Raw genomic sequence first — 13,406 nt, 5'->3', positions numbered from 1 at the left:
AAACAATCACTGAACACTGAATGTGAAGCCAAATCATCCCCTACAAGTCAAGGAAAAGTATACCTCTGAACTCCCTGCCACTTCCTATCTGAAAAAAAAACACTTTCTGTTGTTAAGGAAGAAAGAGAATAATCGGCTTTGGGCAGACAAGCAACAGTGTCTTCCGTGTAGATCATTAAGTGCCTGGGAGTTATTCCAGAGGACTGCATGCATGGAAAGGAAGACCAATCTTTGTCTGTCTTCCCCTTAAATAGGCTACAGACATTTAAAAGACAGGAACTGTGTCTTATTTATCTTTTAATCTACAATACCTAGCACACTGCCTAATTGCAAAGGTGCTTTTAAGTGCTACTCCACTAGAGTTACCCTACGTTACAAAGTCTCAATTCTCATATTAAGCTTATAGTGTAAAACCAGTTCACAGACATGTATGCACATGCTCAGGATATTTGCTATTTTGAACAACGAAATTCACTTAAGACATTAGTAGACGATGAAGTACTTATATAAAATACAGGTCAAAAGACAAATGCATTTAATCTAGCAAAAAAAAATGAAATTAGTTTTGCAAGGCTTATTCTTACTGAATCTAAGCTGTCTCTTAGTAATCATTACTTCCTTTCACAAGTACCTACAAATTGTTTAATCATCAAGTCAAGGATTTTTCCAGGAATTGACATTAAGAACTCACAAATAGGCCTAACCCTTTCCTTTTAAAGAATAATCATCTGCCTCCTGACATATTTCTCAATGATCATGATTCTTCAAAGATTACCAATAGAGTTTTCTGATTTCTTTTGGTATTCTTCTACTTGTCAGGACCTGAAATCATTTAAAACAACCAGAAACTCTTTTACTATATTCCTTATTTCTTACGAGTGTAATTTTCCTTTCAACCACATTTAGTCTCAGATTTTTGGAATGCTATTCTTCTTGATGGAAAAACTGGAAACAAAACATGTTTAGTAACTTTGGAAATTCTATCTTAAGACACTTTTTTGTTGCCCCCTTTGTGTTCCCCCCAAAGACTCAGCTCATTAATTTTCCCAATAAAATACTCATAAGTTCAATTTTCTTTATTTCCTGTGATATTTAGCCTTGGAGGTAGCAGATAGAGGTTGGCGGAACATTGAATCTAGGCTCAGACCTGCCACTTACTGGCTGGGTAACAAGGATAGGGTCTGATCTGATTGTAGGAACTCAGTACATATATGTTGAAAGAATGAATAACATTAAACAAGAAGACTGAAGTTCTCATCTGCTATAAACTGGGCATAGTATTTTGTGAAAGACATTTCAACAATTGTCCTGAGACCATAAAATGAATGTACTTTGTGGACTGTGAACACACATATACACTATACACATGCATATGGGCATGCACACATAGATATAGATGGTAGGTAGGTGAGGAGGTAGGTAGCTGGGTGAGTAGGTAAATAGATATACACACAGACACCTACAAAGAGTGTATGATATGTAAGATCCTATTACATTTAGAAAATTGTCAAAGGGAAGGGATGATGTCTGATCCCTACAAACAGAAGTCCTCCAGCTGAGAGTATCTTGGTAAAATCACCAAGGGATCCATTCTTTACTTTGTTTCTTTGACATCAGGTTTTGTCAGTTTAAAGCAGAGTTTATCAAATGCTTCATGGGCTTCTGGTGGCTCAGATGGTAAAGCGTCTGACTGCAACACAGGAGACCCCGGTTCAATCCCTGGGTCAGGAAGCCCCTGGAGAAGGAAGTGGCAACCCACTCCAGTACTCTTGCCTAGAAAATTCCATGGACTGAGGAGCCTGGTAGGCTACAGTCCATGGGATCGCAAAAGAGTTGGACACGACTGAGTGACTTCACTTTCACTTATCAAACGCTAGGGAATATACCCTAAACTAAGCCCAAAGGAGACTACTTTAGAAGTAAACAGACAAAAATGATCAAACTCAAAGGCAGGTATACAGCCAGAAAATCAACTTCATGTATCACTTAGGCCACTTCTTGGGCAAGCCCACCAAAGAGATCACATTGCAAAGATTTAGAACAAAAGAAATGTTTCCATAAAGCTAGCAGAAAAGACCATGATTCTGGGAAAGATTGAAGGCAGAAGGAGAAAGGGACGACAGAGGATGAGAGGGTTGGATGGCATCACTGACTCGATGGACATGAGTTTAAGCAAGCTCCAAGAGCTGGTGATGGACAGGGAGGCCTGGCATGCTGCAGTCCATGGGTCACAAAGAGTTGGATATGACTGAACTGAACTGAGCAGAGCCTAATGAACACCCTTTTAGTTTACATGCATGTCTTATTTGCTGAGCACTTTCCAACTCCCAGGGACTATACTTTGTGTTCAAGTTTATAAGCATTAGTTTTTAGCTTATAAACAGCAGACATTTATTTCTGCCGGTTCTGGAGGATAGAAAGTCCAGGATCACTAGCAGATTTGGTGTCTGCTGATGGCCCAACTCCAGATTCATAGATGGTCATCCTGTCCACGTGTCTTCACGTGGCAGAGGGGCACTCAGCCCTTAATTCTTAAAACCATGTGGATTCTTAATGGATTTCTTTTTTTAACTTTTTTCTTTCTTTCTTTCTTTTTTTTTTTTTTTTGCCATACCTGTGGCATGAGGGATATTCAGTTCCTCCACCAGTGACAAAATGGTTGCCCCTTGACACAGCAGCATGGAGCCTTAACCACCAGATGGACAAGGAAGTTCCTTAATGGAGTTCTTACCCATGTTACACATAGGAAGTTTTTGGTTTAGATAAGTTACTTATTTTTCCCAAGATCATAGCCACTCTCTTAATTTCTATTTGGTGTCATCTATCAAAGTGGTCCACATTGGTCAAAAGAGCAATACCCTTACCCCATGCATAATGATAGAAAAATACTGACAAAGAATTTGTCTGTTTTCTAGACTCCATACTGATTGTCATTGTTTGGTTAATGTATTGCTATTTTCTATTCAGACGGTCATTATAATCAATAAATTTTGAGTATAGTTAGATTCTTTACTTATTAAGAATATACCTCATTGCATATATAGTTAATGATTTTAAATGGTCACCATTTGTTATAGTACTTAGTATTTTTTTCCAGAAGGCAATTTTATCTTCTTCTTATTTCCCAGTTGTAAAAGCATTTTTGTGTAACCCAAATATGTACCAACTATACTCATTCAAATGTCTAAATGTTTATAGGATATTTTTAATAGCCCTATTGATTTACTGTTTATCATTTTTCTGCCTCTTTTGATTGAATTTATTTATTTATTTTTTGAATTTCATCTCTCTTTAACCATTATTTTTTTTGAGGGATAGAAATCCAATAACTGAAGTCATTTGGTTTATACTTTATTTAGACCCCACTCTAGTTCAAGTATTGTTAAATGCTAAGGACATAACAGTATGTATAACATAGTTCCTGCTCTAAGCGAATTTATAGTAGAAAAGAGGGAGCAGTAAACAGGAAAAACTGGTCCTTTCCGTGAACTTGCTAATAATAATCTGATTTTCTAAATTCATTTCGTATGCCTGTATTTTTCTTCACAACTACATTCTCTAAGAATGACATGATAACCTACTCCCATGAGTCTCATTATTCATCCTTATCACAATTTATTTGGTCTTGGTTTTTGAGTGTTTTTGGTGCTCAGGATTATTTCCATGTCAGCAGCTTTCTTCTTAAATTTTCTAGGTTTAAAATGTCAACAAATAAATTTACAACTTTATTCTATACTTTGCTTTTAGCAAACTAAGTATACTGCTGGTAAGAATTTTAGTCAGATTAGCAAGAATATGATTACAATAGTAATCCAGTGAAAGTTGGACTAAGCACATAATTATAATAGTGACAAATACAAATTGGGTCAACATAGTTTATTAATTGATAATTCAGAAAATATTTTAGCATGTTGCTATGATAAATCCAGAATCAAGGCTAAAATTTATAACATAAATAATTGTGTCAGTGAGAGTATCTGGCCTGGAAAATTTTTGAATAATGGTGCTAGAATGGCTTAAAATCTGAAAGCCCTTTTAGTAGCCCTGTGAAAATCATATTGCCAGTTAATTGAAAAGTGTACTAAGATATAGTATTTAAGTATGCAATATATATTCCCCTGACCATTGCAATTAGAATTATATAGTTCTTATGGAATCCTTAGGATCTATTATCTCAAGTATATATAACTAGGAAAGCTCCAAAAATGTTAACATGTGACCAAGCTGCTGTAAAATATTAACATTTTAAGCATTGAGTTAGACATAATTATTTTTTAAATTCTTAATTCAAATTTTAATTTGACACACCGAGTTTATTCCCATTCTTCCTTCCTCCTTACTTTTCTTCAACCCCTGTATCTTGGGTTTCTCTGGTGGCGCAGTGGTAAGAAATCCGCCTGCCAATGCAGGAGACACAGGTTCAGTCCCTGGGTTGGGAAGATCCCCTGGAGAAGGAAATGGCAACACACTCCAGTATTCTTGCCTAGAGAATCCCATGGACAGAACTTGGCTGACTACAGTCCATGGGGTCAAAAAGATTGGACATGACTTAGCAACCAAGAGGCTTAGCTCTTGGCATGGTTATTAAGATCTCATGTGAGTGTAAACATGATAATAAAACATGGGAGATAAAAATAGTCTTAGGTCCACAGCTCCCACCATGGAGCCCTAAGATATCACAGTGAACTCTCAGGCCTACTGCAGGGAGTTTTATGTTTTTTTAGGGAAATACAGCAACATCTATCAAATGCTGCACGAACTCAGCTCAACTTAGTTCTAATCTTCAACATTTGATGGCACTGTGTTCTTGTATTCTTTTTGATGACATCTTAGCTTTGTGAAACTAATTTTCAGGGGTTGCTGTGGTTTAAAAAAAGAACAGGCACGCCATGAAAATTCATGTGGGATAGGAAATGAAAATGGTAGTGTCAGGTATGATTCCCAGGTTTAAGAAGCTGTACAGTGCCCAACAGGTGTGCACTGTAAGTAATTGGGTTATTTAAGAAGGAAATAAAATACTATTTTTCTTTCAGTTTTTGAATATTGTATTCTCAGATAGCTACTAAGTTGTTATGGCTCAAGTGTTAAGTTATTTAGACCTAACTACTCAATAAAGAGAACTGTTAGATGTTTCTCTTGGGCTAGGAGCACCATGAAAAAATTCCTGAGACACTGAAGGTGGCACAAATTCAAAACGTTTGGGAACTTCTTTGTTAAGTGGTGATTGTTTTAGAAACTCAGCCTTATCATGCTTTCACAAAATCAGTCAGCTTTTAGAGAAACACATCCCTTCAAAGGTTCATAATTTACACACATTCTCCTGACTTACTCTCTTAAGATATTCCTATGTTCCTTCTTCTATTCCTATATTTTCAAAGATATTCCTATATTTTCAAAATTCTCAGTTGTTTGCTTTTGACCTTCTAGAGGATTATGTGTCATGTGGTTAGAGGCTGTGCTCATGTGCACACTCTGTGGGGAGACAGGCTTAAAAAGTTCAGTGCGGTCATTATTATATAAGGTTTGAGTCAAATGCTTATAAGCTGCTACCTGACCATCTACCTAGCATCTTAGCATGGGGTAGGTTTGCTGTGTTGTTTAAAAGCTACTTTGACTGATTTTGAGTACAGTTTCGCCTTTTTTGTTCTTGTTGACTTGTAAAATATCCATTTGGAGCAATGTTATACAAATAGGTGCTTTCATATTGATTTATTCTAAGTAAATATGTGTATCTTCTCTGTAATAGATTTTTTCAAATATTGCTAATTCTACAACTAAAATGTTTTTTGTAATTTATCTAAGAAGGATAAACCATACATCGAATTATATCAAATCCATATATTAGTTACTATTTGACTTTTAAAGGTTATGAGTTTAAAGAAACTGTTATAATTTGCTTAATTGCTAGGAGGATATCACTGGCCACTCCTCGACAGCTTTATAAATCTTCCAACATGACTCAGCGCTGGCAAAGAAGGGAAATTTCAAACTTCGAATATTTGATGTTTCTTAATACTATAGCAGGTAAGACATCTCATTCTTTAATCTCACAATATGTTTATGTTCATCAAAATCCTCGATAATGTGGCTTGATGGAATACATTGTTCTCCTTGGAATTCAAATACAGCATCAGAATAAATATTGAAGCACTCATATTAAATTGCTATCAGAAACTATACAAGCTAGCACTAAGGTTTAGTTGCATTTTATTGTTGAAGGAGCTTTTCCTTACTCTCCTTCAGCCATTTCCTTTGCTGACAGCTTTGTCTGAAGGTTTATTAGAGTCAACAAACCATTGCCAGAGAGTGTCTGGAAATAATAATGGAAAAATGTAATTTCACTACTTTGTCATTCTCATCAGTAGCAGCTAGACAGGAGAATAACAACAGGATTCTGCCTAGTACAGATGTCACCTGGATTGTGGCATGGTTGGGTTACAACATGTGTTATTCCTTAAAATCTTCAAATGAAAATATAAAATCAGATTGCATTTCTGAATGATGAGTAACTGCCATCAACTTTAGCAATACCATGCTTGTAAATTAAGAGAGGGTAGTGCTAAATCAGTAGTCATCAGTGGCTGAGTATGTCTACGAGATTTAAGTACCTCTTTCTTTTTTTTAAGTTAGGCTCCAAAACCCTTATTCAAGGCCTTTGAATTACAAAGAGTTTGCTTCTGTAAATCAAGCTCTACAAAAACTTTTATTTTACAATAAGATAAATTTAAGTAACTATGCATGCATATGTATATGATTATTCTTTTTTATGAATGAATGCTCAGAACTGTGGATTTAGAGCCCTGTTCTCTGAATCACTGCTTAAAAGGGTAACTGTGTAGTATAGCGCTTTTATAATCTATTATATATGTATGAATATGAACACTATAGTCTTATATTAAATATGGATGATATAGATATGTATTAAATAGACAAAATAACTCAATTTGTTGACATAAAGTGATTAAAAGTTGTTTAAAATGGTTTTGCATTTTAATCATTTACTACATATTATAGTATTAATGCCTTTGCTAAATAGGATGTTGGAGGTACAACCAAAGAATGGTTGTATTACATATATTAATTTTTATTGTATACTTTATACATGCATATCCATTATATAGCTATATCTTCATTACATATTTATATATACTAACATAATAGTCTATACAATGTATGTATCTTAAAAAAACCTATTTACTTACTCAAAAATAAAGGAAATATGTTATACTATTTAATTAATACATACTGTATACATATAGAGAGTATAATGAACTTAAACATCTGAAATGTAAAGAACCTAATTTCATTAGTATATTTAGGTAAACAGCATGATGTAACATAAGTATCATTGCCAAAGTGAAAAAGGATAGAATGTCAAATCTTCCAACCTCCTGTCTTAGACCATAGGTGAAATTTCAAGTTTTAACTTTATCTGGGACTTTAAATCTTTTGGTAGGCGTGTTTGATATTTCTTTGCATATGTTTTAACAACTGATATGTTTAGTCATATATCATCTTGTCTTATACTATTGCTTGTAATATTTTCTTGCTTTCCCCACTGTTTTGTTTTTCTTTGGCCATTTAAATGAATTTCTGCCTAATTTTTAGAGATTTATAACATAAGCTTTTTAAATCAGTCCTATGCAAAATAAGAACTTTCACTCAATGTACTTCTTATTCATTGCTTATCTTTGTCAATATAATTTGCTACCAGAATCCATATTATTATGAAACACTTGTTTTTGGAGTCCATATATTTTTGCATATTAAGAATGGTTTGACTTTTTATTAAAATCTTCTCATTATTATAGTATATTGTTTTCAGCTACATGGATCTTTGGGGCTTCCCTGGTAAAGAATCCTCCTGCAATGCAGGAGACCCAGGTTTGATCCCTGAGTCAGGAAGATACCCTAGAGAAGTAAATGGCAATCCGCTCCAGTACTCTTGCCGGGAGAATTCCATGGACGAAGGACCCTGTTGGACTACAGTCCATGGTGTCACAAAGAGTCAGACACAACTGAGCAACTTTCACTTTTCACATGGATCTTTAACTGATTTTTCAGGATTAAGTTCTTTTTTTTTTCCCTTCTGCAGTATTCTTCCATATTCCCTGTGTTCGGTTTCTCTATTATCTATCCTTCAAAGATCTGTCAAAACTCGTGATCTGTCATATGTCATAGATAAGCATATGACTTTTTCCCCTTGATTCTGGTACCTTATTGGAGCTTTTGGAATTAAAACTGGAAGACGTGGTGGTATGCCTCACTCCTAGTTCAGTTTCCAGTGGAGCTGGCATTTTTCCTAAAAGGTTTTGCTGTTCTAAAATGGAATTCTCTCTGCCTGTCCTCTGGATGGAGTGTTATCTAGTTGGTTATGTTAAAGGACACGTCTAGTCTCCATCCCTTCTCACTGCCTTTTACTTATATAGCTACATTTCCCAAAGTGTGGTGCACAGTTCCACCTGTAACCACCACCTACTTCATGCCTGTTGCTTTCTGGCAGTTTCTCTAACTCTAGAAGAATTGCAGTCTTGATAGAGATAACATCATGATCTGGTCTAAAAGCTTCCCTGACCAGTATGAAGTGAAAGTGTTAGTCGCTCAGTGGTCTCCAACTCTTTGTGACCCCATGGACTCTAGCCCTCCAGGCACCTCTGTCTGTGGAATTTCCCAGACAAGAATACTGGGGTGGGTTGCCATTCCCTTCTCCAAGGAATCTTCCCAACCCACGGATCAAACTCAGGCCTCCTGCACTGCAGGCAGACTCTTTACTGTCTGAGCCACCAGGGAAGCCCACCCTGAGCAGTATAGACAGAGGTCTTCTTTCTGGTTGGGACAGTCTTTGGGTTTCTGAGCCAGGACACACAGATAGTAAGGGGAATTGGAGTGTCTTCCTAACTTCTTTTGAATAATTGGGGTCTGTTTTATTTGGTGACATTAAAAATGTATAGACCACAGTGTTAGTCAGTGTTAGTCACTCAGTTGTGCCCGGCTCTTCGCAACCCCATGAACTGCAGCCCACCAGGCTCCTCTGTCCATGGGATTCTCCAGATACTGGAGTGGGTTGCCATTTCCTTCTCCAGGGGGTCTTCCCAACCCAGGGATTGAGCCTGGGTCTCCTGCACTGCAGGCAGATTCTTTACTGACTGGGCTACAAGGGAAGCCTCAGGTGTTTTTTGAAAGAACGTATTGGATATTTTCCTTAATATGATTATAACTAAACATTAAAGTCTGTCTATTGTAGACAATAGAGTAAAAAGAAGTATAAAGCGGGTGAAGAGTCTCCCTGCAATATGGGAGACCCAGGTTCGATCTCTGGGTTGGGAAGATCCCCTCGCAAAGGAAATGGCTACCCACTCCAGTATTTTTGCCTGGAGGATCCCCATGGACAGAGGAGCCTAGTGGACTATAGTCTATGGGGTCGTGACGAGTTGGACACAACTGAGCAACTTCATATTTACATTTAGGAATCAGAGCATTGCAACTAGTCAGGTGAATGAAATATACATAAGGGAGCATTTTAAGACAGCTGATGGTTAAGTGTTGAATAAGTGCTGTAAATAGTAAATGGTGCAAGAGCTAAGCAGACCAGATGAATTTTAAGGATGTATTTGGGGAGGAAAAAAAAAAAGAACAGAACTTTACAAATTTCTGCCAGTTGAATATGCGATATGTGTTCAGTAGACATGAGTATCACAGCTTGGCTACTACTGAAGCTGTTGGTTATCAGCCAGACTATAAAGAGCCTAAAACTAGGAGTCAGTATAGTTTCGTAGTAAAAGGCAATGCAATATGAAATTTTAGGAAAATTAAACTGATAGCTATATTTCACATGAATCAGGAATCAGATTCCTTAACATTAGGAAGAGCTATTAGGAGAGCCTTTAGGACTCTAGATATGAAATCGACTTGTTCATCATTTTAACAGTTACTGAACACTTCTACTATGTGGCATGTACTGTGTTTGGAACTAACACTTCAGAGGAGAGCACTGCATGGTTTCTGCCTTTGAAGGGGTCATGGTATGCTCAGGAAAACAGATATGTATACCAGCAATTCCAGCAAAAAGTAGTAATTACTATAATGAGAAAATATACAAAGCTATTGGGCTTCCCTGGTAGCTCAGCTGGTAAAGAACCCACCTGCAATGCAGGAGACCCCGGTTTGATTCCTGGGTCAGGAAGATCCGCTGGAGAAGGGATAGGCTACCCACTCCAGCATTATCAGGCTTCCCTTATGGCTCAACTGGTAAAGAATCTGCCTACATTGTGGGGGACCTGGGTTCGATCCCTGGATTGGGAAGATACCCTGGAGAAGGGAACGGCTACCCACTCCAGTATTCTGGTTGGAACGTCGGATGCGACTTTCACTTTCATTTGAAGTCTTAAATCCAGAAGGCAATATACTTACAGGAAAAGTTTCTTGTAGTCTTTTCATAGGCTTCTCTCATAGGCAACATTTAAGTTGAAAATTGAAATACAAATAAGAATTCACTAGAAAGTAAAGCAGAAATCATTCCAAGAAAAAAGAAAATGTGGGCTCAAAAATTGGATTACAGTTGTTGTAACAAGTATGGCAGGGAAAAAAGTACATAATTTAATGCACAGTGTCATTATACAGAAAGTAGAAGTCACTGTAATATACTCTAGTTTGCTGCTGCTGCTAAGTTGCTTCAGTCGTGTCCGACTCTGTGTGACCCCATAGATAGCCGCCCACCAGGCTGGGCTCCCCCAGCTCCCCCATCCCTGGGATTCTCCAGGCAAGAACACTGGAGTGGGTTGCCATTTCCTTCTCCAGTGCATGAAAGTGAAAAGTGAAAGTGAAGTCGCTCAGTCATGTCCGACCCTCAGTGACCCCATGGACTGCAGCCTTCCAGGCTCCTCCACCCATGGGATTTTCCAGGCAAGAGTACTGGAGTGGGTTGCCATTGCCTTCTCCGTACTCTAGTTTAGTTGTTTACAAAGTAGGTCCCCGCCCAGCAGTATTAATATCACCTGGGAACTTAGAGATGCAAAATTTCAGATTCCTTCTCAAACCAACTGAGTCAGAAACTTGAAGTGAGGCCCAGCACTCTGCATTGCAGAGAGCCTTCTAGGTGGTTCTTATGCTTAAAGTTTGACCATGATTGGTCTAACCATTTAAGATCTAATTATCAAAAACAAGATTTACATATGAAAGCATATAGAACATACAAGAAAGCATGCAGTCAAGTGTCATTAACTGTAATAAAAATTTAGAGAAGTGAGAGGTTTATATGACCTAGTCTAATCAAGGGAAGCCTCATTGAAAAGATGGGCTTTGAATGTATTCTAAGGATTTTGTCATATGTAGACAATTATGTGGATAAAATGAACCTTCATATAAGAGTAGAATGACAACCTGAAAAGTTATAAAATACATGCAGAGGTACTCACCCTGCATGTATTCCTGCAAATTCTTCCTTTGCTATCGTCTTGAAGTTCTAAGTAGAGGAGCCAGTGTATATTGAGCACCAGCATTAGTTAAGCCGAAGAACTGATGCTTTTCAACTGTGGTGTTGGAGAAGACTCTTGATAGTCCTTTGGACTGCAAGGAGATCAAACCTAAAGGATCAAATCCTAAAGGAAATCAGTCCTGAATATTCATCAGTCCTGAAAGGACTGATGCTGAAGCTGAAACTCCAATACTTTGGCCATCTGATGTGAAGAACTGACTTCTTGGAAAAGACCCTGATGCTGGGAAAGATTGAAGGCAGGAGAAGGGGACAACAGAGGATGAGATGGTTGGATGGCATCACTGACTCAATGGACATAAGTTTGAGCAAGCTCCAGGATTTGGTGATGGACAGGGAGGCCTGGCATGCTGCAGTCTATGGGGTCACAAAGAGTTGGACGTGACTGAACTGAACTGAACCAGCATTAAAGAGTTTGGTGATGCTTTTATAAAGAAGCTTCACCAAAGCCACTATTGAGTACTTAATTAGGAAGCAGCTAGAATTACCTATCTTCCTGAATTGTGAAGAATATCATATATATCCATTCATCTCTTCTTTTTAATGTTTTTTTTAATTTTTATTTTTACTTTATTTTACTTTACAATACTGTATTGGTTTTGCCATACATTGACATGAATCCACCACGGGTGTACATCATCTCTTCTTAATGGAACACTTTTCACAGTTCTTTAAAGGCAGGACTCTAAAGGATCCTAGAATAAAGGAAACTATAAAGATGTTAAATTGTACCAGCACCACTTTTACTAACACAGTTCTACTAAATAATCATGTTGTTTCATTGCACAGCTTTAGGGATATAGTTATTGTTCAATAAATACTTTAGTCAATTGATTGAAACTTTAGATTTATCAGTGTTCTTACTGACACATTATATTTAATTTCCTGGGTAACCCAAAGGCAACAAATGGTTGGCTTATATTTTATCATAGTCTTCTTTAAACATTTCTTTAATTACTCTTAATATCAAGATTCAGGAAAAATATTTTTATTATTTCTTTGTTAAGTCTTATTATTTCTTTTTTAAACACTTCTTTAATATTAAAAGCAGCATTCAGAAAAAAATGGTAAAAGTTAATGTTTATTGAGACATTTATAATGTTGCAAACACTGTTTCCTTCTAAGTGTTTTCCATTAAGTGTTTTCCTTAGTGTTTCCACTAAGTGGTTCTAAGTGTTTTAGGTGTATTTACTCATTTAATCCTAACAATAGCCCTGGTCCTTAACCCCATTTCACCAGTGAGGAGATGAGGTACAGAGAAATAAATAACTTGCCCACGTCACAGAACTAATTAGTGAAGTCGGGATTCTAATGTAGGTGGTTTAGCTGTAGAGCATCATTCAACTTCTATACCACACCGTCTCAGGATATTCATGGTGCTGTGCAGTTTTTACCTCATCAGCCTTAATCCATAGCTACTTTTAAGACTGAAAAAAAATTAATGATTCTTCAGTTCAGTTCAGTCGCTCAGTCGTGTCTGACTCTTTGCGACCCCATGAATCACAGCACGCCAGGCCTCCCTGTCCGTCACTTTTAATTCGTATTTCATCAAAAGAACTTCTGACGTTTATTTACCATCATGACTTTTGTCCATAGGGATATGCTAGCAATAGATCTGGGCCTTGAATTATTATCTCTAATGTAGACCCTGGTTCATGTTCAGTTGGGTCTCAGATTCAGAGAAACAAACTCTGAGACAGAAATGTGCAGGAAGTTTATTGGAGAGTATCCTTGGGATCAGTGTCTGTAGGGGAGTGAGGAAAGTAGAACAGAGCAGAAGAACTTGAGCCCCAGAGTAACTGCAGGAAAGGCCTCAGCAGGTCCCACAGGAAACCAGAAGCTGGGATACCTTTCAGAGATGTCTTGCCCTGAGGCAAGGTGGCCAGGCCTTTGTTACCTACAGTTAGCAGTCAGT

At 37.3% G+C, this 13,406-nt stretch overlaps 1 protein-coding gene across 4 annotated transcripts in view; it reads left to right on the top strand.

The window, feature by feature from the left end:
* Positions 1-13,406, top strand: part of NBEA (neurobeachin) — a 664,301-nt gene that overhangs the window by 535,161 nt on the left and 115,734 nt on the right. For all 4 annotated transcript variants that reach the window (XM_068984682.1, XM_068984685.1, XM_068984684.1 and 1 more), the window contains one exon: positions 5,909-6,024. In XM_068984682.1, coding sequence (XP_068840783.1) covers positions 5,909-6,024 — 116 coding nt within the window. The remainder of the gene's footprint in view (positions 1-5,908; positions 6,025-13,406) is intronic.

The sequence above is a fragment of the Capricornis sumatraensis genome, chromosome 12 (assembly GCF_032405125.1).
Source record: "Capricornis sumatraensis isolate serow.1 chromosome 12, serow.2, whole genome shotgun sequence".
Lineage (NCBI taxonomy): Eukaryota > Metazoa > Chordata > Mammalia > Artiodactyla > Bovidae > Capricornis > Capricornis sumatraensis.
This window is presented reverse-complemented; position numbering and strand designations above follow the sequence as displayed.